The 25,532-nt window shown below is 38.8% G+C and overlaps 1 protein-coding gene across 1 annotated transcript; it reads left to right on the top strand.

Moving 5' to 3' along the window:
- Window positions 1-79: 79 nt before the first annotated feature.
- Window positions 80-25,532, top strand: jhy (junctional cadherin complex regulator). The gene is made up of 7 exons (XM_055017263.1): window positions 80-501; window positions 4,018-4,711; window positions 9,091-9,530; window positions 10,252-10,549; window positions 21,799-21,885; window positions 23,745-23,867; window positions 24,681-25,532. Exons 1-7 carry the CDS (start codon window positions 128-130, stop codon window positions 24,888-24,890), a joined length of 2,226 nt encoding a protein of 741 aa, XP_054873238.1. The 5' UTR covers window positions 80-127; the 3' UTR covers window positions 24,891-25,532.

Here is a 25,532-nt window from a genome sequence, read left to right as displayed (position 1 = left end):
GAACTGTCTCTGTTTGCTGGTTGGAGTGTTTATAAATTGCTACCTTTCTGCGTTTTTCTCTGCTTATTTTTTGACAGCCATAGAGAAAAGATTTTCATGAAGCAGACAATCCACCTACAACATAGACATGGATAAAGGATTCAACCATAGAAAGATGTGCCATGTGTTGAAAACTCAAGAAGAGAGGCGATCTTCAAGACAAACAGCTCTGGTCAAACAGTGGGAATTTGTAGAGTCAGACACCAGAGGTTTGGCCCAAGAAAGAGCCTTCCAAGAGCAGCTGCAACTCGGCCACCACGACCAAATCAAATTCATATGGTATCAGAAGGAGAATGCTGAAAGCTTACAGCAAGGAGACCATGGAGATGAGGATGCAGAAGAAGAAAATGAATATCTTCACCTTTATGATAGTCTAGAAGTTCACCCCCAAGACAAGAAGAATCCCATCCTGTTAGACACCAAACATTTGGGATCACAAATAGAAGAAAAAGAAGAAAAAGGGTAAGTTGAGCTGTTTAGCACCTGTCTGATAAATAGTAATTATTTTAATGTTGAAATCAACTGATGGTGTCCAAAGTAACATTAGTAACACACCTAGCATCAGTTGTGGTCAGAAGAGTGTTCTGTTGCACATGAATGGAAACCTAACAATGACAGTGAATGAGCACACTGAGTATAGGGTCATTCCAGAATTGGAGGACATTTAGGCTTCAAAAAATTTTGAAAAATACACCTTCTCTTTTATAATTTTCTGCAACATATTCATCAATAATAGATAATAAACTATCAAAGGCTTGATTAGCTCAGCTTACACATCAATGGTACCATTTTTATTCCGTGTTTTATTTGTTGTTTGCTAACCCTACTTTAATCACAGTAGCAGGGTTGCTAATCCATGCTAATGTTAGTTTTTTCTCAGGAGTAGAAGCTAAATATTTAGCTGTTACTGACCAAGAGGACAAACTGACTGATGGAAAACAGTAAAGAAAAAAGTCAAAAGAATTTGTCTTCTCCTGAAAATATACATAACAGGGTTGCATGAGATGGAGGGAGAAATTCAATAAAGGCTGACAATATTATGGAAATATGAAATACAGAGGAGAGGACATAGCTTTGCTCAACCCATTCTTTTGGAGAACAGTTTGATGATGTTAATTCCAGCATTTCATATGATTCACTGCTTTCTTCTTCTTCCAGCAGCTAAAAAGGTTATGCTAACAGGGTTGTTGTCGGACACATGTTCCATGCATGATAATTATTATTCAAAATATTATGCTGATTAAAAACTGTTCCCGCAATTACAAGAGACATCAATGAAACAAATAGTACCAAAAAAAGAGGTTTAAATTTCATTTTAATTGTTTTATTTGAGATTCAATTTGGTCATCAGGGGGTGGGACAAGAGAAAAATGTCATTTTAGGGGCAAACCCAGACTTATTTAGTATTTAAAAACATATTTTCAAACATTCTTTTCTCCATTTTTTTTTTTTAATTTGATCTCAGGACATGGATTTTGTACATGGATTATTTGAAATTTGATGGGTAAAATGTCCTCCAATTCTGGACTGATCCTATACTTCTATACCACTGCAGCAACGCTCCATCTATAACTGTATTTTTTTCTTTTAAAAAGTAGACAAACTTAAGGAAAATATTAAACCAACAATGTGAATATCGGTATTTTGACCTACCTACACCATCGTTGTCCCTCAGTTACACATCCATTGGTTCCTACTGAGGATGTAAATGTTAATAGATGAGCCACAAATTTGTAATTTGTTAAAAAAGGATGAATGTTTTCCTAAATATGTGCTGTCATTTTTTTCAAAAATTGTTCAGGTGTATATGGCATTAATGTGTTGCAGTGTTTTTGTGTTCATGGTAATGGGAGACATGGGAAACTGTGCAACAGTGTGACTCACTGATGCATTTAACACAGGGGGCTCTATGGCAAAGATCTTTGGATATTAATTTAAACTTGTTGACAATTAGAGTAACACCCGGCATCTAGAATACGACTCAATTTGACATAGAGGTATGCAGTTTGGCCAGTAGATGGCAGTAATTGATGTTAGTTACACAAATTCTGAGGACTAACTGCTACAAAAATACCCTGGAGGCTTTATTAGTACCAAAAATATGTTTTGTGTTTGGTTATAGTCAGGGAGGGGGGCTTAGATATTGTGGTGGAAAGAAAATCAACTCAAATTATTATTGTGTATCATAATAAATCTATGAACGTGCCATTATGTTCACCACAAAGAGATTTGTACATGACCGTGTTAATTTTTCCTATTGAACTAGACTGTCAGTTTCACAATCTGCGGCAAATTAATTAAAATTAAACAGATAATAGTACAGCTTAGATTGAATGCAACAAGGAGAATGGCAGCAGTAATCAAACCCTTTACTTTGAAACAGCAAAGGGATGATAAAGGATAAATAGCCTTCATTTGTCACTTAACCACAAAAAGGTTTCAGTAATTTAATGAGATGCGGGCACCGATGCTGCAGCGAGAATGGCCTGATTCAGGTGCTTTCAGAATAACAGCTTTCATTTAAGGGAAATTAGATTTTTGTTTTGTTTGGGTGGATCACAATAAGTGGTCGCTCATGGTCCATTAACAAGGATCATTGTTGCTGTAAGGGAGATTTCTCTTTCTCTCTTTTAAGGGAGCAGGGGCAGGCATCTAGGGTAAGGACAACACCACATCTGTTTTTACTCTCTCGTCCACTTGTACGTTTGTGTCTTCTTTTTCCTTCAGACACTGACAGATAGTCATTTCCCTCCAATATAGAAAAGGGTCATTCTCAATTTTCCCATCATTAACCCATGCGGATTGATACCCAGCAAGTGTGGGTAGGCTTCCAAAGTATATTGTTTCAAAGGAAAATGACCATGACATATTCTCACAAAAGGCTCCATTTCATAGAGGCGAGGCAGTGGACACAGTCCTATTCCCATCATAGTCCTCTCTACTGCCTCCTCAAAGCGGGTAAGCCTTTTCACACAATGCCACTGCATAGTTTACAAATCCAATGGGCATTCCTCATTCAAGCAGAAGATTCCTATTTAGGCAACTCCATTCATCCCTCTTCACTATATTTTACACACATCTCACTTGAAATACTGCAAAAGGATTTTTCTGTATAGTCCGTATGACCAGTTTTTTCATTTTCCCATTCAATGTTTCTCATAATATTTCACTTGCTTTTGTATTTAGGTATCTGTATCTTTGGTAAGAAAAATAGGCTGTGGTGTTTTGCCAGTGTACGAAGCATCATGCCCAGCTGCATGTTGTCTATAATGCATTCTCCAACTTGTTTGAATCTGAGTCATTAGAGAGACATCCGTTACCCTTTTGGCCTCATCGAAGTGAAGGGCTCTACACCTAGGCAACCCTCCCCCACAACGCACAACATCATGGCAAGAGAATTAGGCTCCCCTCGTCCTCCCAGTAAGCACAACAAAGAGGCTCTCTGCTATTTATTTTAATGAGATCTTTTCATCACCATCAGAAAGACCATTTTAGTCTGCAATTTTCAAGCCATTTCATAAGCTGAAAATTGCCGTTTGTGAACCATTCCCCCGCTAGTAGCTCTCAAATACACTCTCATTAGTGAGCCTGGAGGTGAAAATACGAAAATTATCTGTAAATACAGGCTCATAATCCCCCTCATCTGTTTCAATTTCAGAAGTCTCTGATAAGGCCAAGCTCTCTTTGTCTGAGGGCATCATCATCATTCTAATAATGGTGTAATGCCTCTTGCTTCCTTGACCTCCCAGTATAGGCCAGTGTGGCTTTCAGGTGTCTGTAGAACTTCGCTTGGATTTGAAAATGTCTGTATTAAAGCTCCTTAACAGCAATTAAATTAATGTAATATTATGACCTCACTACATGTATTTGAACATTATTAATAGAGGGTATTAAAAGAGATATTGACTCTGATGTGAGTGCTAGTCACTGACTACTTGAAGTGATCGTATAATCTTTATTGTTGTTGTCTTTCTTTAGCCAGCTGCTCTCTGATGACACCTATTCTGACCTCCGCTATGATCCCAATTGGAGGACCAACCTGAGGGGAGAGGGCCGCTTCAATGAGAGTCCACAGATTTCTGTCAAAGAGCCTTACCAAAACCCAGAAGAGCCATCTAATCAACGGTGTGATGACAGAGGGGGATTGGCCATAAAAGGAGGCTACAGATACATTGTTGACACAAGTACTGCGTCTGTGTTGACTCCTCATATGGCTAGCAATGAATCTGATCACTTGTATCGCTTATGCCCCCAAGATGATCAGACTAGCTCAGCAACATCTCCCCAATGCCTCAACAGTTCCACTAAAAATCAAAATGACAACACTTTGCAGAGAGGATTCAGACAGATGGGTGAAAAAAGCCTAGACAATGTTGGTGAAAATATTAGCATAACTTCTGAGCAGACAGAGGAAATACAACCAATGTACATTCACAAATTTCAGCCCTGCTACCAGCAAGAACTAAAACACACACAACAAGGACCCATTCAAGCACAGCAAAGGAGCACATCCCCACTGATGAGTCCTAAGGTTTTGTCGAATAAAAACCAACGTCCTCTGATTGAGAACAAAGTGCAACACAACATACTAACTCTGGGTCGTATCACACCCAAATGTGGATCCTACGTGAAGGTGCACGCCCTTAAGCAGGAGATACCTCATCAAAAAAAGGTGTGTATAGAAAACTCTCTCAACCACAAGCATCTGCTTATGGTTCAAATCACTGAATGACAATTTTGTCTTTTGAAGTATGTGGATAAACTCACAGACAGTTCCATAATGGTCTGGCTGTCTTTTCAAACACGTTGCAATTATAGAAGCAGACACCAGGAGCTGCACTAGCATTGATAATGATTCTTGGCCCACCAAGCTATTGTTACAGTTACACGACTTAAGATTGTGAGTGGTTTCAGACTTTTGGAAATTTTGGAATGCAATATAAGATAACAAGTTTTTAAAAATCCCAATTTACAGTTTTTAAGTGTTTGCAGTCTGCTTGGTAATGTCCAGAGGCTATACAAGTTATTTCTTATCGATAGGCAGATCAAACATTTCTATTGAATCTATTAGCCTTCATGAATTTCATTTTGTCTATTAAATGAACAAAGGGAGCACTGCCTGTAATTATCAGTTAGCTTTAACAGCTATTGGCAAGTTTGCAGTGTTATTTATTTAAGGAGGTACATATAAGCTTTGTCATGTTAGTAAATGAAGTTATAGTAATTGTAGCACGGTGGTATGTTTTGTAGTCACTCAGTGCATTGAATCTTGGCTACAATCACTAACAGTATTAAGATACTTTAAAGACAGCGGTGAGTTCTGGGGCTTGTCAGTGCACAGTGAATGCTTTTTTTATTTATATTTTATAGAGATCTCTATTTGCTGTGCATTTATGTAATAAGAGAAGTGACGAGTGGTCAGTACATTTACTCTTAAATAGCTATTCTAATCTTGGAGACACTATTAAGGGAAGTGCCTGAATGCAGCTTTTCTCATGAGCAGAATATAAATCAAAATTGCCTTCTGTTTTTATTCTTCTTCTTTCATAGTGTATTTTTCCTTCAGCTCCTGTTCATTTAGTGTTAATATTATTATTGTCCTATTATTGGTCTTTTGTTGTCATCTAAGACAGCAAGTAAGAGAAATCCTATGCTCTTTCCTTAGACCTCGTCTGGAAAATTGATTTGACAAAAGGTCCTACCTGTTTTTATCTGCCTTCTCTTCCACCATATAAAAAGAGATGTGTCTGGCTATGCAGGGCTTATTAAGAGTTGATGTGTACAACAAAAACATCAGAGACGCATGGTTACCAATAGGCTTTTAGACATCTCTGCACCTGGCACAGTGGCATAATTGGTCAGGATGGCCCGCATTCCCCATTTGTCGGGCCACAAGACTGGCTATAATACCCCCAACCTTGTTCACCCATCTGAGCCCCAGCCCTCCACAATGTCTCATATCATCACCATTTACATAGTCAAGAGCCGTTAGCTTTGTGCAATGGTAAACAGAGCCAGAGCCTTTCCCTCTCCTGAACCCTTGTGTTTTGTCATCTTCCCTCTGAATTTGCTTATTAGTTTTCCATTGCCCTATCTCCCCAAAGACGTGCCTTACTTAATGGGGGACACGGGGCACACAAGAAGGGGCAGCTATTTGAATGAAGGCTATTTCCTGTTTCATAGGATTAGTCTCAAATTGGGTGTGTTACAGCATCTGTGTATCATATCAACATAGCTTATAAGAACTAGGCTTAACCACTACATATATATATATATATATATATATGCAAAAATGGATGTAAAAATTGTACCATAGTTTTTTGCAGCATTCTGACTAACATGCTTCTGGAGACATTTCACCCTTAAACAGCATTAACCTGTGAAATCTGTATGATTTGGACAATTCAGTCATGATTTGCTGACACATGACAAAAGCAAACGATCAGGGACTCTTAGGAAGCTCTCATCGTAAATTTTAGCTGTTTTTACACACACCTAATACTTAATATCGAACAAGTAACATTAGAGATGAGTATTAGATTACTAAAAAATGTAATATTAAAGACTGGATAGAAGACAACTTTTCCTAATTAGAATGACCACGCATCTTTTAGCTGCTTCCTCCCAGTCCTTGTCAGTAATTTCTTACAAAAGATATAAACACTCTGCGTCTAAATCGCATCAGTTTCACAAATCAATATGAATCCAGACAAGCTAGTTGTTACTAGGCCCTTTTAAAATACCCCATTTGGTCTTTTGAGGGAAGCGGCCATCTGAAGGCAACTTGTGATAATTAGACGTGTTATTAAATGTACACAATTTCCTAATGTAGCAAATGTTTAGCCCGGCCAAGTGGCAGAGTGGCTGCAGCAATGATTGGTTTCATCGTGGCTTGGGCCTCCTTTGATAAAGACAGAAGTAGCAGATCAATCTTCTGCTATTGCACTCAGCCCTCAGAGTCCCTTCTCCTCTTCTAGGCCCTCACTTCAAAGCCAGGGGAACATAATGTACAATCTTTTAATAGCTTTAGACCAAAGCTCTGGGGAGCTCTCTGCCACTGTATACCCTGCCTCAGTCTAAACACCTAATCAAGATTACCTGGGCTGGCCACAATAGCAGCTAAATGCAATTCAAGATCCACTGCCCCTTTGAAGTCTTCATCGTGAAAAGCAGATGTTTCCTGTGTACAGGAGGTAATACAGCTAGCTGCAATTGCCAGACTTTGTTGCGGCATCGTCTTGCAGAGAAGCAATTACGGGCCTCCCAGTTTTGTAGAAAAGATATTACACAGCTTACCATGCTCAAAATGCAATACATACTTGATCATTTGTTCCAGCTGATTGGGATTTTTATAATGGCTGACAAAAGGCAATGGTAGGGGCAGTGGGTAAAGGGAAGAGGTGCAAAATGTGTTTGTGTGAGTGTGTACGCTGCCAGGCAGATCAGTAACTCCTGCTCCTGATATTCAAACAACTCTTCTGTGATTGTTTACCATCTATAACAGCACCCAAATGTGTACAATGTTTCAGGTAATTACTAAAAGCCTAACAATTTGTTTTAAGGTAGAGACAAGGTACCTGTAATGTAGCAAGAAGAAGTGTCCATTTTTTTAAAGGGAGATTTACTCTTACTAGTACTCTTTTTAAATATTAAACTCTTGCTCCTTCATAGTTTGAAGTTTAAATGGGGCCAAAGCATCTGCCAGATTAATGTAAGATAACAAAAAGTCATATAGCTTATATATTGAAATACCACTGCAGTCTACATGTATTTTCCCAGCATAATAGTAACATCTCAGGCTATTAGATGCAATCACTAACGCATTATTGATGGGTATGTTACAACTGGATTCACTCACACTTCATGACCTTCACCTTTTCAAGCTCAAAGAATTAGTGGCATTCAGCGAAAAAGTCTTCAGCCTGTCAATACCATCGATCCACTCAGATGGTTCTCTGTCACTGAGGGGAGTCCCAAAGTTAACAAAATGATTTTCATTACAGTGTTAACAGAACATGTTTCTGTGCTGCAAATGGATACATTAGCAACCACAAACAGTAAATTGATATAATATGATGTGGTAACAGAAAGCAGGCATTGTAGTAATGGCTGTAGTATCGATACTCATGAGTAGCCAACAGGCCAACAGCTCCAATGTATAGAAATTAAAAATATAAAGGAGGTTTGCTTCTGATTTCTTTGGTTATCAGCATGTTGCTTTCTCTTTGTGTTCTACCTAAAGGTGCATGTAACTCTTGAGAAGACAGCCAGTGCAGAAAGTCAAAAAGGCAGTTCAGCCTCCAAGTTGAGCTTGCTGCAGAAAACACAGCAGTTGACAGTAGGAGCCCACGGTTTTTTCTCTTGGTTGATATCATCCCAGACAACAGTGTGAAGATATCATGAAATGTCTTGCCGTGTTTTGTTATAGAAGCTTTTTTGTGTTGGTGTTACAATGGTCTGCTGACCTGCACACTATCAACCAAGGACACAAACCGTGATGACGTTGTTACATTAAGGCTTGCCAGAAATTATTTTTGAAGAATTTTAAAAAGATGTTGGAGTGAAAAAGAAAAGAAATTGGAGAAACATTATTATTTTGAGCACTTGAGCAGCTGTCTTAACGCTGCCAAACACAGGAGTATAAATATTTTCCCTTTGGAATGGGCAAAGCTGGGGTTTGCTAAATCAGTGGCATTAGATGCATGAGACACACACTCACAGACCTCCCGGTAAATAATTTGGTCAGATCATGCAAAGAAGCGCGACATCCCTTCTTACCCCTGGGAGAGAATTGTGCCTCTTAACTCAAAGCTCATGTTTGTCTGGTGTTGTTTTTGTGGTGAAATGGGTTGATTTAGACTTGATGTTTTGTCTGATTTGAATGCTAATAATATACCTGACTTATGCCTGTTTGCAGGTTTGGGTTTTGTGAATTGACACCTGTGCAGATCTTTTAAAGCAGTCCTAGCCAAATTAGTAACACTTATTGTTTAGACATCTGACATTAATGAAAAATGTACTTGTTAAACTGTAAATCCTACTTCAAACCAGGTCGCCAAGATCAGCAAAGGAAAGAAAGCCCAGCAGAAAGAATACCCCAACCCCTCTCAGCAGCAACAGAATCCTGCCCTGAGGGTCGAAGCAGAGCATGGAGACTGTCTGCACTCCCAATTAGCAAAATCTGCCACTGTGAATCAGACAAAACCACAGAAGACAACTTCAGCACAGCCTTTGCCCTCCACAGTCCACCTCAGCATCCACCTCAATACTGGATCCCACCTACTTCCACTACTCCAGCAAATGGGCCAGAATGCCATCATCAACTTACCATCTCTTCATGATCATACTTATAGGAGCTCTGCATCTAAAGGTGCCTTGTCTCTGGCGTATAGACAGACAACTCTAGAAAAGTCCAGCCACGTGTCTCGGAAAGGGTTAAATGTACACCTTACCCACCAAAACTGGGAGAGTGGCCCTGAACAATGGGAAAGGTGATTCATACTGTTTTCCTTTTTTCTTTCTAAGATGAGAAAGATACTTACTGGATCTCAGATTACATGGCCACAAATATCAGCAGCAATACAGAAGTAAAGGAGAAATTAAGGTGAAAAATAAACAAAAATACTAAACATTAAGTACATGACAACAATCAATTAAACAAGAAAAACAGTCAGAGAGCACAGTACTCCGCCAAGGCTGCTCAGTCGTTGTATGATTTCCAACAGATAAGTCCCGATTAGTCCGCAGTGGTCGATTTGTAGTAGGATTGTAATCATTCGATCATCAGCAGGCAGCTGACGTAGTATTCACGTTGTTATAGTTACAGTCACAATGATACAGAAATCTTTAACAAATCCGTGGATCCAGACTACAAGTCACATCACTGCCAAAATCTAATCACTTAGTCCTTGTTTAATTTCTGACCCATGCGAAAAATTTCATCCAAATCCGTTAGTACATTTTTGAGAAATGTTGCAGACAGCCAAACAGATGGACAAATGCCTATCGTCACATAACTCCGCCGCGTTCTTCGGCAGAGTAGTGATATTACAAATAACAGCATATTTGTTTTTGTTGATTTGTGCAAAATGACAGCACCTACACACGCAGTACATACGATAAACTAATATAATAGGGAAAATACTTTTTTGTCTAGTGATCTATTATCACGGAAGCCTTCATTAATTCTGCGCGTATATTTTTGTGTTTCAGGACAGAGGAATTAAAATGTCCATCTTATAAAGGAGAGGACCAGAGGTGGAGTCCAAATGAAGCTTATACAAAGCAATTTGCACAAAATTTGCCCAGGACACTTACGAGCACATTATCACAGGCCATGGGCACCTCCACAGTTCTGCCTCCCATAGGAAAGCCAATAACAGGAAAAGGAACTGAGCCAAGCTGTAGTCACAGCTTGAACACAGCGTATCCCGTCCAAAGAAGCAGCTCTGATGGCTACCTGGTTCAGATGGAGAAACAGAGGCAGATGAGAGCAAAAGACACCGACAAGGTTTGTGTGTCTGTGACCTTTATGTCCCAGAAGGACAGATGTTTTTCCTCTGCTGTTCATTAGTTACCTTCATCACTGTTTTCTTGTATGATACAGTCTGTCTGCCATCTAATCTGGATCTCACACAGATTGAAAAACAACTCTTCTGAGCATTTGTTTGTAAATGTAGTAATTGTGATGTGCTCACATTTTGTGCACATTCCATACATTGTTTGGGGTCACTTAGAAATGTTCTTTTTTTTTTTGAAAGAAAAGCATTTTTCAATGAAGATAGCATTAAATTAATCAGAAATACAGTCTAGACATTATTAATGTGGTAAATGACTATTGTAGCTGAAAATGGCTGACTTTTAATGGAATTTCTACATAGGGGTACAGAGGAACATTTCCAGCAACCATCACTCTTGTGTTTTAATGCTACATTGTGTTAGCTAATGGTGTTGAAAGGCTAACTGATGATTAGAAAACCCTTGTGCAATTATGTTAGCACATGAATAAAAGTGTGAGTTTTCATGGAAAACATGAAATTGCCTGGGTGACCCCAAACATTTGAACGGTAGCATGTAGAGATGATGAGCCACAAAAGAAACGGCAATAGTCTTATAAAGCAACAACCAAAAAGTTATTTTAATGAGACATTGCAGAAAAATAGTTACACCCTTTGACATTGTAAATTATGCCAGTCCTCAAAAACATACATATAACAAAGTCTTCATACATTTATTAAATGCACTGTATCTAAAAAAGTAAATTCTACACTGTAAGTAATGTATTGCTTGGCATAGCAAGTGCATAATGTACTTCACAAACTGCGAGCGTGGGGATGGAAACTACACATCACACTTTCACATTGTATCAGACTACTGCTTAACTACCTCTGTGGTTGTGATGCTTTTAGATCTGTTTCCTGTGATTAATATCTCAGAGTTAAATGTGAAACTGTCACATGAGATGTCAGAACAGTGAGGTGAAGAACAGCTATGAAATATACATGAATACAAACAGTATACCTCTATGTAATGTATTCATTGTCCACATGCTTTAAACTGTTTAAACGGGGCTCAGCGGTCACAAAACACACTCAACAAACACTGAATAGTCACATTTAAATGACAAAAATTAAAAGTAATTTTGCAGTTTCACCTTACAAAAGTGATACATGAATTCTTTAATTGACAGTGGCATTCCCGGTTAATCCCATTGTACACAAGAAGTTATACAAATAAATGCCCCTTTGAAGTCCCAAGTAATCCCCTCAGCTGTCTTAATGCAGGGGCTGCTTAATCCAGCAGGAGTGTTCTGGTGACTGAGGGCACAAAACATCAGGTTAATTGTCTAGCTCCACTAAGATACACTTAATTGCTGTAAGAAGATGGCTATATAAACCGCAGCGCTGCAGCCTCTGAAAAGCCATTTGAAGTGTTAGAGGATAAGGTGATTAAAAGGGAGAGAGTCTGTACAGGGCAACTAAAGATACCCATTTGCATTTAATGATTTGGCTGTTGTTGTCCTGGTTTATCAGGCTATGCTGTGCAGGTGGGTCCTGAGCAGAAACTCACTTAGCCCTCCTTCTATTACCTCTGTAGTTACATAGATATTCAAGCCATAGCTTGATTTTATACTGTGGCTTAAAGAAGTCAAACTTAGATCTGGTCAACAGTTTCTACATTAGTGTGCATGTTAATTTTAAATACCAGTAACTGTTGCAAAAACACAGTATATAACAGAAGTGAGTACACCCCTGTCAACCCTGTCTCCACTTACATTCCTATCTAAGTAGACTTCATTCTGAAAAATGTTTTGAGGAAAACATGATTCTGTTTTGAAATAAATGATAATTTATGACCTGCGATTTTTTTTTGGTGAAAAAGGCAGCCAGTGTGAAAGAGCGACAAAACCTGCGTCACAGGTTAGGGAGGGTGGTTGATGGTGAAAACCAATGACAGGACTTTCACCTAGACCAGGGTTGGCGTCCTGTGATGGAGGAGAGATCACCAGTGTCAGATTTAAGTTTTTCGGGAAAATATCATGCTTTGTTTGACATTTGGATGTTAGAAGCTTGCTTCAGGTAAAGCATTAAAATTTTTTAGTTAGGGTTAGGAATAATGTCATGGTTAGGGTTAAAATGCTACCCTCTCACTACGTGTTTGAAATGTGTCCCGCCTTTTCTGGATTACCAGGGTGAGAAGTTCCACCTTATCTAATATATGATTGGTTAATTGAAAAAGAGGACAGTGAAGCAGTAAAATAAATGGCAAAGATACAGTCTTGAAAATGTGCACATATACACTATAGTTCAAAAGTTTGGAGTCACCCAGGCAATTTCACGTTCTAACATAATTGCACAAGGGTTTTTTAATCATCAATTAGCCTTTCAACACCATTAGCTAACACAACGTAGCATTAAAACAAAGGAGTGATGGTTGCTGGAAATGTTCCTCTGTACCCCTATGGAGATATTCCATTAAAAAAAAAAAAAAAAAAAAAAATCAGCTGTTTCCAGCTAGAATGGTCATTTAACACATTACCAATGTCTAGACTTGTTACAGGGAAGGAGTCAGAGAACCCAGGCGCAGACACAGATAGTGGCCAACAGGAGGTTCAAGGGAAAGAGGTTTTTATTTAACAAAACAGGAACTAAACCAGTACAGAAAATGGGTAACCAAACAGGGGGGAAACTAAACCAAATCTATGCTAAATAAGTCACAGTACTAAAACCAACACTAAGATTACAAAAACGGAAGTCTACAAAACTAAAGTGAATTAACAAAACTAAGCTAAGAGGGGTACTCACAAGATGGAGGAATGGACAACAGGGGGGGGAAGACAAGCTTAGGGAATCCGGGGGGCAGACTGAGACACGACAGGAAAAACAGGCTGGAGACCGAAGCAGGGCTAGCAAGAATCCAAAAGAAGAACTGAGTCCAAGTGAGGGAAATCCAGGGGAAGGGAAAACTGAGTCCAAAAACTGAGTCCATGAAGGCATGTGGGTTACTGAATCTCAGAGGGCAACAGAATCTAAGAAGGGAAGGTGAATCTATGATCCAGCGGGGAGTGAATGAAAGGACAGAGCTTAAATAGGTGGAGGTGAGGTGGAGAACAGGTGAATGGTGTGAACTAATTACTGCAGGTGACACTCATTGCAGTAATCAGCAAAACAGAGTGCAGGCAGGTGAAGCAGGGAGAGCAAGGGGGCGAGTGAACAGAGAGAGACAGGAGGGAGAGATGACAGACAGGGAGCCAGAGAGAGAGAGACAGGTCAAAACAAACAGATGAGGAACAATGGGAGAAAGAAGGAAAAAGAGAGAAAAGGAGGAAGAAGGGCAGAGGCTGGAGCAGGATCATAACAAGACTGTATTTCTGATTTAATGTTATCTTCATTGAAAAAATTTGATTTGATTTCTTTCAAAAATAAGGACATTTCTAAGTGACCCCAAACTTTTGATCAATAGTATATACATGCATACACTTGTAGAGACCATGTGTGTCATGACAGTGGAGAAATTTTAATGACTTCTGTAATTCTTACTTTTCTGCGATGGAATCTTTGAAACGCATGTATCCTTGCCACAAAAATAATCCTGAATTTCGACTCTTCCATAGATTTATGATAGGTCAAAGATATACATACAGCAATACAAATTTTGGGTGAAACGAACTCTGAAGCACAGTCCAGAGGTACTTGATAATAGTTGGGATTTTGGAAGGGCCACTCCAAAACCTTAATTGTAGCCTGATTCAGTCATGCCTTTACCTTTTTTTTGTTTTGTGTGTGGGGTCATTCTCCTGTTGGAACATCCAGCTGTGTCCAAGACTCAATCTTCTGGATGATGATTTTAGGTTTTCCTGAAAAAAAACCTTTATTATTTCATTTACTTTCTCTAAAGCACCGGTTCCACTGGCAGTAGAACAACTTCAGAGCATAATACTACCACCACCATGCTTCACAGTAGGTATAGCAAGACAGGTAGACATGACAGGAAGCCTTTTCCTTGTCCATGTTATCAGCAGCATGCTTCAGAAGAACCTTCACTTCTAGAGGAAGAGCTTTCTTCTTGCATTGCAGTCTTTCAGCATTTGGCAATGTAAAACTTGACTGTGGACACTGACACCTGTGTTCCACCAGATTCTAATTAATTGCAGACCTTCTTTTGGTGATTCTTGGTTGAGTCTTGACCATCCTCACCATCGTCTCTCAGCAGCAGGTGATGACTTGTGTTTTCTTCCTGAGTGTGGCAGTGACCCAACTGTGCCATGCACTTTATACATGCATATAGCTGTTTGCACAGTTGATTATGGGATCTGTAGCTGCTTTAAAATGCCTCCAAATGACTTTCTAGACTCGTTCAAAGCAATGATTTGCTTTTTAAGACCTGTACGGAGCTCCTTAGACTTCTCACTGTACTGATTGTGGCTGAGCATGATGAGTCCATCAAATGGGTCCTATTTAAAGTGGCTCAGAGAAGTCAGCAGCTGTAGTCAGTTGTAATCACTTAGAAGAAGGTAAAAGGCCATGCTAGTAACATATGATTAGCAGAGCTTTTGTCATCACCAAAACTGGTAATTAAAGTTGCTGTGTGTTTATTTTCAACCCAGCAGATTGTCTTTTTTTCTGAAAATCTATAATAAATGTTTGAAAGAATCAAAATAATGATTTTTTTTTGTGACAAAATTGCATGCGTTTCAATGATTCCATCATAGAAAGTTAAGAGTTATCAGAGTCATTGAAAACTCAAGACTGCCCTAATCTGTTTAAACTTTAGTTTATGACTGTATGTAGATTAGAAACCAGTTTGTGATACATTGCAAATGAATGCAATCTGGCAGAAAATACATTCCTTTCAAAATTTTACTGAGAATGCAGTGTAGTTGTATAGGAATATAATTTGGGGTTGCAACGTCACCGACATGTCAAATGATTAAAAATTGTATCATGGCAGTTGCTTTGCTTCTAATTTGAACAGCAGGGTATTTGGTCTTATATCTAAAAAAAAAAAAGCTCACAGTTTAGGATTCTTATTTTAAAAATACAGGCCACATAGTAAGAAAGTCAGTACAACTTCATTTCCAGAGTCTTATTTTTTCAGCACTTTACATGTTCACCTTTATTTTTAAATGTCAGACTTCATTCTTCTTGGCATGCAGGATACCACATTTCCAAAGAGATGTTCTGGCATTCTTCAGAGTCATTTTTTTTCAGCTGCCTTTGCTGGAGACGTTGTGTTGCTCTAACATGCTCTTTAAAATATCCCAAAAATGTTTGATTGGATTCAAATCAGGCAATATTCTTTGCCAGGTTTTAGTTTCCCATGTTTTGTTCTTCAGTTACGCTTGAATGATTTTGGCAGTGTGTTTCGATCATTGTCATTCTGGAATACATGGTTATTGCTAAACCCAGACCTATACGAAATGAAAGTATGTTCAGTGGTGTACAGTGTATGTTTACTGTGTAGTGATGACTCCTTGCTGTTTCTATGGTCAGGCTAAACAGAATAGGGTGCATTGACACTCTGGTTCAATGTTCAGATTGTTTTGTTTAAAAAAAAATACTCTCATAGAAGTTGAAATGTAATGATGGTAATTATACAGAAGACTTAAAATCTTACTAATACAATGTGCTGATGATATATGCATATAGTGTCTATAATAAGTATTCACCCTTTTGAAAGGTTTTTAGCTTTTGCTGCTTGTCAACATGGAATCATGGTCAATTTAATTTGGTCTTTTAGATTAAAAAGAACTGTTTTATGTCAAAGTGAAAATAGATTTCAACAAAGTCTTTTTCAGATCATTAAAAACATAAAATGTAAAATCAGTAATTTCATAAATAAACAAGGAAAGGACTCAGAGAGCGCAGTATTCCCCCAAGGCTGCTCAGTCATGTCATTTCCAACGGATAAGTCCTGATAAGTCCACAGCGGGCAATTTGTAGTATCGCAATCATGTGATCATCAGCAGGCAGCTGACATAGTGTTCACTTGTCATAGTTACAGTGATGCCATTCCACTACCTTGCAATGATGCAGAAATCTTTAATAAATCCGTGGATCCAGACTATAATCCACATCACTGCCAGAATTTAATAGTAATGTTGCTAACAGACAGACAAACCAACACCGATCATCACATAACTCCACTGTGTTCCTCGAAGGAGTCACAAATGACGTGAAGGATGTAAAGTGGCTAAAAACCTGAATTGTCTAATCTGTGTTATGTCATTTTTTTAAAGTGAGGTCTCGGTTCTGACCAGGCCACTCCAGGACACTCACCTTGTTGTCTTTAAAGCATTTGTTTGTCAGCTGGAAGCCAGGACATTGTCTTGCTACAAAGCAAATCTTCTTCTAAGTCGCAGTTCTTTTGCAGACCACATCAGATTTTCCTCTAGGATTTTACTATACTTTGCTGCATTCATTTTATCCACTACCTTTACATGCCTTCCAGAACTTGCTGCCAAAAAGCATCCCCCTCCAGCAGTTGTCATTGGTTACATAATGGCTGTCCTCTAGTTGAGTCTTGAGCTCCATCACAGCTGTTGGGATATTTTCATTTTACTGTTGGAAAAGTAGTTGTTTGATTAGTATTTTTTATGCATTATATATCACATAGTGGTCGAATCTGATGGAAATAACAAATATTGTGTGCAAATATTGAAATACTACACTTACCTCAAAATGGGGTTGTATCTCTATTCAAGTTCCAAAACAATCGCACTATAGCCAAAACTCCAGATTGTGACACAATGCACCATTCAGCAAAACAAGACTCTTGAAATTAATATCATATGTCGTTCTCATCTTCTTGACAAGGCATCAGTGATGGGATTCAGCTGGCCTGGGACATGCTGGATGTTCAGACTGTATGGTTGCAGCACAACAACTTCTGGTTCCTCGCCTTGAACTTGTCAAAGAACACTAGAAGGTTAAGAAAAGTATAGAAAACCAAATCCTTAATACTGCTAGTATCAAACATAGTGAAATTCTGGGTGCCTCTGTAGCTCAACAGGTTGAGCAGTCAAACCGTAAGTAGGGCCTGTAGTCCCCGATTCAGTGGTCATGGATTGGAGTCTGATCCATGGCCCTTTACTGCATGTCTTTCCCCCACTCTTCTCCCCACATTTCCTGTCTCTCTTTCTAATGTGCACTATAATAAAGGCAACAAGGCCAAAGAAATAACTATTAAAAAAAGCAAAATGAAATTCCGAATAACCCACACTATAGATCCATTAACTTATTTTTAAAAGCGGAATACCTTCTCTAGTCTTCTTTAAAAAATAAGCTACAGGCTGACCTGTCCCCTTTCTATCTGCCTTCAAAAGAACAAGTCCCACTCCCAGGTCCAACTTCAAGATGGCAGAGACATCTGGGGTCCTTGGCAGAGGTTCATTAGACAATAAAATTGTAGGAGCTTCTGTAGAAAACAGCTGGACTTCTCTAGCAGGTTCAGTTCTGAGAACTGAAGAAGCTTCTTGGATGAGAGTTGAAATGCCTTGAAGAACCTAAAAGAGAAATCTAGTTGATTTCTACTGAAGCTCTTACGATTACCATGACCTGGATGATTGAGAATCTACACAGACATTAGACAATACACTGGAGCCTTCACTTTATACTTTTTTTCCTTGTCCACATAAACTTAACTATTTTCATATCACACATCACAGTTAATTCTCTTTCAAAAATCTGCCATCATCGTTGCTTATCTAAGATTTTTAACTGCCACATTATTAAGGCAACGACACGCTGTATCACATTAAACCACTCTCTTAAAGTGTCCCCAGAAGCTCCTGAACAGGAGGAACCATGTATCAACAACGACTTTCTGCTGAATCAAGAAACGTTTTATCACTCCTGTGCAACCTAACTTCTGTTGATAAGTCTTGTGGAATAATTCATAAGCTGCCAAGACCACAGTCTTCACTATATCATAGTCTCTCTTTTGATAAACATCTAATGCCACATAACTACTTCTTCCCTTCAAAAACACTTTGATACAGCAGGCCATTTGTCCTGAGTCCACTCCAAATTTTTAGCAGTTTCTTTAAAGGCATCAATCAAAGAATTCACCTCATTGGTAAAAAATTAGTGCATTGATCTCAGGCAACTACTTATATCACAGAAAGATCTTCATCCTTTCATTGTAACTGGGGATTTGGTTGACACAGCTCCAACTCAAGGTCTTCCAAGGTCTTTTTGTCTGTTCCTCTCTCTTGATCTATAATAGGATGAAGTTAGACCAAAACACCGAAAACATCCGCTTCCTTTGCTTGTGGATCAGTTTTTCGCTAAAATGTTTTGGGCACAGCAAGCAATTGATCCATGTTAAAAGCCTGACGAAACATTATCTGCATCAAAGTTTTTGCTGTTTAGTAATACACTAAAGCACACACCCTACAATACAACCATACCAGGCTGGAAAAAGTCAGAAACCAGTGTGATCAAATACCATCCGACTGACCGAATATTAAGCAACAGATGGCTTAGTGTCCAACTTATTTCAGTTCAATCATTACCAGACACCTGAATGCAAAACTCCACTTCAAACAGCCTGATGAGTCCTACCAGTCACTTTCACCAAAAAGTCCAATAATGGCGCTGTTAAAGAAAGTCCACCAAAAGGACAGCCTAACCAATTTCCCCAACAAATGGCTATGAAAATGGCACAAAAACAAACTGTACCTGAAGAGCGAGCCTACAAACTCACCTACAAATAACAATCTAACAACAAAGTCACTACTACTAGTTGGACACTTACATTAGTCACGTAATATAACCTTCTGCTGTCTTTAAGGAACTAGTTTTCAACAAGGTCAAATCCTAACTTACAATCAGAATACAGCTGTGGTAGCACCCTACTCTCGCAAACAATGATGTTGCTAATAGATTAGCTTGTGCAGTCCTGTTTGCTTTGCTTTGTTCGTAAAGTGATTAGATTACATATCAGTTGTGTCCCCAATAAATAACACTCGTGGTCAGGCCAATATGTTATGCAACTCCAGTTTCTGTCCAGTACTTTTTTGATGCTGTGTTTGTTATTTATGGTGGAACAAAGTGTTTTCTTTAAGTAGGTGAAAACACAATGAAGCAAGATTATAGGCAGAATCAGAAATGCAGTGTCGGTTCATGAAAATAACCATCAACCAATTTTCTTGAGCCACAGGTGAGGCACCCACGTCACACAAACACTACCCATGCCAGTTAATGAACAGTGAAGTAAAGTCAGCGTGCAGAGTTGTCACTACCTCTTTTCTGTCGAAAATGAAAAGTACATATGCTGTTCCCCCTCCACCCCCACCACACCCTAACTACCCTACCCCCCACACCAAATCTCTCCCACTGTAGCCATCATGTCTGACGAGATTACAGGCTCAATTTCTAAAGCAGGCTGCAGTGCCTAGGCGTAAAAGCAGCTGAGCGTGACTTAGGGGTTGGAGAGAAAAGTACCCTGTTGTGTCCATTGCCAAGGGCTGGACAAAGCTGAAATCCTAAAAAACAGCCAGTAAAATCTGGAGTAATTAGATCCTTTTTGTCTAGAGACAGCTTTAAGACTCTCTCTCTCTCTCTCTCTCTCTCTCACCCTCTCTCTCTCTCTCTCTCTCTCTCTCTCTCTCTCTCTCTCTCTCTTTCTCACCCTCTCTCTCTCTCTCTCTGTCTCTCTCTCTCTCTCTCTCACACACACACACACACACACACACACACACACACACACACACACACACACACACACACACACACACACGGACACACACCAATTGTTTGTCTGTCTTTCCCTGTATTATTTGACATTTAAACTGCAGTTCACCATTGGTGTCCTTCAGAGCTTAATGAGGGATCGCTGTATGTTATACAGTATATGCTGCCAATGCAAAATCCTTTAAAACCTCACACATTGCAGTATAAATTTTGAATCATCTTATTGCCGGATCTTCCGCAGAAGAACAATAGGAAACACAATCCATACAAATTGGTGTAAAGTAGCGATTCTGGAAGTATTTGGTCACTTGGAATTGGGCAAAATAAAATTTTGACCCTAAATGGAAACGTCACAAACTCATTCCAATTAGTCCTAATGAAAAAATGAACGTCTGAACTGAATTCCATGGTCATGGTGGCCTTATAGTAATATTAAAGAGACGCCCGAAGTTGTTATGACACACTGAACCATGAATGTCTGCACAAAAATTTTTGTTAAAATTAATCAATTCGATTTTGACATATTTTTAGTGATACATGGAAACTTTGAGCTACTGGTGGCAGGAGATAAAACTTTTCACTAAAGGGCACCATGAATTTAGTAGTGGACTAAATTCATGGGCTGTCACATGTCACATGGACTGGACATTGCCATCCCTAGAACCATGTCACTAGGGTAGTTGAAAACATAAAAAACAATTTCTGAATGTGTGGTATATATGTGGGTGAGAATGTAATAGAGCAAGACTTTATCATGTCAAATGTCAAGGATTCCCACCCCCAAATATACACATAAGGTCACTGTGTCCTGTTTGATCACATTTTGGCCCATGGAATACCAGTGAGACTTTTACTTTTGCCTGAACATTATCCCATACAGGGTTAAATGCACAGTGTGTCTATAATGCAGTAAGGAACATCGCAGCATTCTTCCTCAGTGTACTTTAGAAGAAAATCAGCTGAAAATCTGCCTCATATTGCTTGTACACTTGTGACGATGTTGACGGTGTTGGTTTGTTTGTCTGTCTGTTCGCAAAATCACTCAAAACAGGGCTAATGGATTTGGATGAAATTTTCAGGGAAGGTCAGAAATGACACAGGGACCATCTGATTAGATTTTGGCAGTGATGCGGCTTATAGTCTGGATCCATGGGTTTGTTAAAGATTTCTGTATCATTGCGAGATAGCAGCATGGCGTCACTGTAACTATGACAAGTGAACACTACATCAGCTGCCTGCTGACAATCACATGATTGCAATCCTACTTCAAATCCACTGCTGCAGGCTTATCCGTCGGAAATCATATGACTGAGCAGCCTTGGCGGAGTACTGCACTCTCTGAGTCCTTTTCTTGTTTTCTCAATGCATCATTTAAATTTAATGAAAAACACCAAAATGAATGAAAATTGCTGTAGAGAACTTTTTGCTCATACTATGATGCCTCTTGACATCTTGACAGCCATCCAAGCAAATGAAGTTCACTTTGATGAGAATCCATGTATGTCTTAGCACAAATGGGGTCCAGCTTTCAAAAGTTTCTACTCTCTGTCTCTGTCTCTCTCAGGCATCTAGTGTGAAAGACTACAAACAGCTGAAGTCAGATATAAAATTCCAAGGCCTCAACCCTGACTGCACAACCATTGAAAAGACAGTAAGTACTTAACTGAAACATCAGTCTGTGACAAATCTGCAGAAATTGCCAGTGACCCTTTGGCCTACCACTAGCCTGTGTTGTGTAAGTTCATTTATCCTGAAGCTATGGAGATAGATTAACATATTGCTGGATAATGCACAAGCAGGCTTGTTATTTTCATCTTGATCAGCATGGCATGGAATTCTCAAGGCTTAAGAGTTATTGCTCAATACAGTTGGGTTTTAATGCTTTACTTTTTCTGTAGGGTGGTACCACATCCTGAATTTGGATGGTTGCTGTTGTGTTTCCAGATAGTGTGGGGTGAAAACTCCCAGAGCAGTTTTATACCTTAAACAACTGGTAAAACCACCAATTTAAAGAAGAACTGATGAGAATATAATATTGGTAATTCAGGTTCCTCACAGACATGAAGTGCTTAAATTGAGTCAACAAGTATGAATCCAAAAAAATTGCAATATTTGGCAGACAAGAATGGCTGCGTGTCGAGTTTAACATAAAAAGGCAAATATGTAGGTACGCTGAAAATATACACTACTGTTCAAAGGTTTGGGGTCACCAAGATTATTTCATGTTTTTCATGAAAACTTACACTTTTGTTCATTTGCTAACAGAATTGCACAAGGCTTTTCTAATCATCAATTAGCCTTTCAGCACAATTAGCTAACACAATGTAGCATTAGAACACAGGAGTGATGGTTGCTGGAAATGTTCCTCTGTACCTCTATGTAGATATTCCATTAAAAATCAGCTGTTTCCAGCTAGAATAGTCATTTACCACATTTAAAATGTCTAGACTGTATTTCTGATTCATTTAATGTTATTTTGATTGAAAAAAAATGTTTTTCTTTCAAAAATAAGGACATTTCTAAGTGACCTCAAACTTGTGAACAGTAGTGTATGTAACTAACATCGTGTAAAATTCTTAAATGAAACATAGACCTGTTTCATTTAGGAATTTGTTGAGAGGGATGGATTGGTAAAACTAAGCCATGCCAACAAAAGACAAACAAGTACAAACATAATTCACACACATCTAGTTCTCCATTTGACTACAGAAAGATGTGTCTGTAGTAGGGAGCTCATCTTAAGCCCTTCAAACCCTTATTACTGTTATTCCCATCATTTGTAGAATGGTGCAAGAAACAAAAGAGCAAAGTAGAGCCACTCAGCAGTGAGAAGCAAACATACAGGGAGGTACACATTTGCCATGTTGGCTGTACTGCATTTTTTCTATTGTGCATATTGGATATTACAGAGGTTTTCACCAATATCAGGCTGAAATCAATCTATAGATGCAGCATTTCACATTTCTCTGCTTAATAGCCTTTCTGGCCTTTAATCACTTTAATCAAAAGGAGTGATCAGAATTTATCGGGACAAATATGATTAGATAGTCTTTTAGTCCTTTGTCTAAATTCTGATGTCCACCACTGACCATCTTGCAGCTCTATTGGATTCAGCATTTGAAGTTCCACAGATACAATTACATACACAACTCAAATGAAAGTAACCCTTAGAAGTTAAGTGCTCTTTCTGCTTGTATATGCATATTGTGTTAATCCCCCCCCCCCCAAAAAAGGGGGGGTGTTTGGCCAATTTACAGTAGCGTAAGCCCAGTGCATCTCCTGAGCAAAGCCTATTAGTGAATGATATGTGTAAATGTTGATATGCTCATTGAATGGCCTACTATGTTTGGTTTGTTCGGTTGCATGGAGAGCCTCTGCCAAGAGGACACACAAAGAGAAGGGCCTTAAGGGAGAAATTGTTCAGTTAATTAAACCCCTTTTATAATCGGTTTCTCTCCCTCCCTCTCTGCCTTTCTCTTACCCTCCCTCTTTCTCCATCATCATGTTGAGAAACTGAAACGACAGAAGCTGTATTCAAATGTGATCCGTGAGCAGAACAAAAAGCTAAGTAGGATTCCCTTTCCTCGGACCAAGGACCAAAAAGACTGTGACAAGAAAGTTCCCAGGATGAAGGTGTGTGCGGTTGAGTGTCTCAGAGTGTGAACCCTAGCACATGTGTCTTTCAGAACAGACAATCGCAGTTGTGGTTGTTGAAAGAGAAAAGTTGTGACAAAACAAAATGACAAAGGCCGAGTATGAGATTTGTGAGAATGTCTCTAAATGTTCCAACCTAGGACCTGTCCCACAAGCTCTTAACTAGAGACTTATCTGAATTCACTAAGCACTACATTGCACTACATTGTTGATCCCAGGTAACTGATCTTACACAGCTGACTCAATATAGGATGATTCAGTAAAAACATTGAAATACTGTGAACTATTGAATAATGAATTATTGAATAATTAATAACAGGATAAAGACAGAACTGCTGCAGAGATAGTGAAGATACTTGTTAAGGTTAATAAATCTGAAAATCTAAAAAGTCTAAATTAATTAATTAACCATAGTGCTTTTTTATGTTTACTTGTAGGAGTTAAGTAATCTTTTTAGATGGTGAACTGATTAATAGGTATCCCGACTGTGACACAGGGCCTTGCGTTCATTGGATTTTGTTAGGATTTTGAAATGCTAACAAGATAAAATCCACTGATATTTATGCAGTAAATGATTAAGAATGATAAATAACATAATTTTATTTTATTTTGATACATCAGTACAGTTCTATAAATAGAACACGACAGTCACATTTTTGAAAGGTACTGGTGGGAAGGTGTTGATCCTTTTGAGGGACCAATACCGTTTTTGACTTCAACTTGTATGCATAGTATTTAGTGAGTGCTTAACATGTATAGATTTTTCTCTCTTTGTTTCTCTCGCCATCGTAGGCTTTGGAATATGTCAAGACCATAGCCAAACCCCCTGTCCAGTCTCAACCAAAACCGAAGCAGAGAAACCAGTCTGAAGGCATCATTGAGCATGCTCCTTTCATGAAGGGCTTGGATGTTTCCCACCTGGCCACACTGCAGCTCCTTAGAAAACGGCATGAAGAAGAAAAGCAGTGTGTGGCGCTCTTTACAAAACAACATGCTGTCTGACAGAAGGTTCAGTTCACGTAGCCTGCAGACATGCAGTCTGTGGTTGGTAATTGCACTCCTAGGTATAGGACACAACATATCTCTATGTACATTTTCAGTCATTTTCCAAAATAATTATGATAAGATGGATAAAGATAACTTCTGAGGATGAGGAGAACGCCTGCCTTGGTGTTTCTTTTAACACTGTGTCATCAGGTCAAAAATTCACTTGACTGCTTTACTGCAAAGGCAGAGGGTGCTATTCTCTCAGCACAAGCAGACATCAAGGTCTCTAAGCTTCTGGTTATGATAGATGGTGAAAAGAGATAAACCATTAGTAAGATGTCTTTGCTAAACGTATTTATTTTTTTGTATTTGGCCTTGTTTTCTGGAATGGATCACACCACTGTCAAAGATATGTATATTAGTGTTTCAAACATAAATGACAAAGAAATTGAATCAATAGGCAATTTAATTGGTGTTTTAGTTAGATGTTAGTAGTCGCACTTATATGATTTTATTGTAGGGAATGCTACACTGTTTTTGTAGAAGGGACAGGTGATTCTCATACTGTCAGCCAGGTATAACCAAGTGAGAGGAGACAAACTGAAAATACGTCTAAAATAACAATAAAACAAAAAACTGGAACAGTTTGCGCACTCA

Source organism: Amphiprion ocellaris, chromosome 14 (assembly GCF_022539595.1).
Source record: "Amphiprion ocellaris isolate individual 3 ecotype Okinawa chromosome 14, ASM2253959v1, whole genome shotgun sequence".
In the NCBI taxonomy this organism is placed as follows: Eukaryota; Metazoa; Chordata; class Actinopteri; family Pomacentridae; genus Amphiprion; species Amphiprion ocellaris.
Note: the sequence above shows the minus strand (reverse complement) of the source record. Positions and strands in the feature narration are given on the sequence as shown.

Excerpts from the sequence above, each read along its gene's own strand:
- jhy (XM_055017263.1), top strand. The coding sequence starts at position 128 with ATGGATAAAGGATTCAACCATAGAAAGATGTGCCATGTGTTGAAAACT. Across the intron at positions 4,712-9,090 it reads AGATACCTCATCAAAAAAAG|GTCGCCAAGATCAGCAAAGG; the intron begins GTGTGTATAGAA and ends ACTTCAAACCAG. Across the intron at positions 23,868-24,680 it reads AGAAAGTTCCCAGGATGAAG|GCTTTGGAATATGTCAAGAC; the intron begins GTGTGTGCGGTT and ends TCGCCATCGTAG.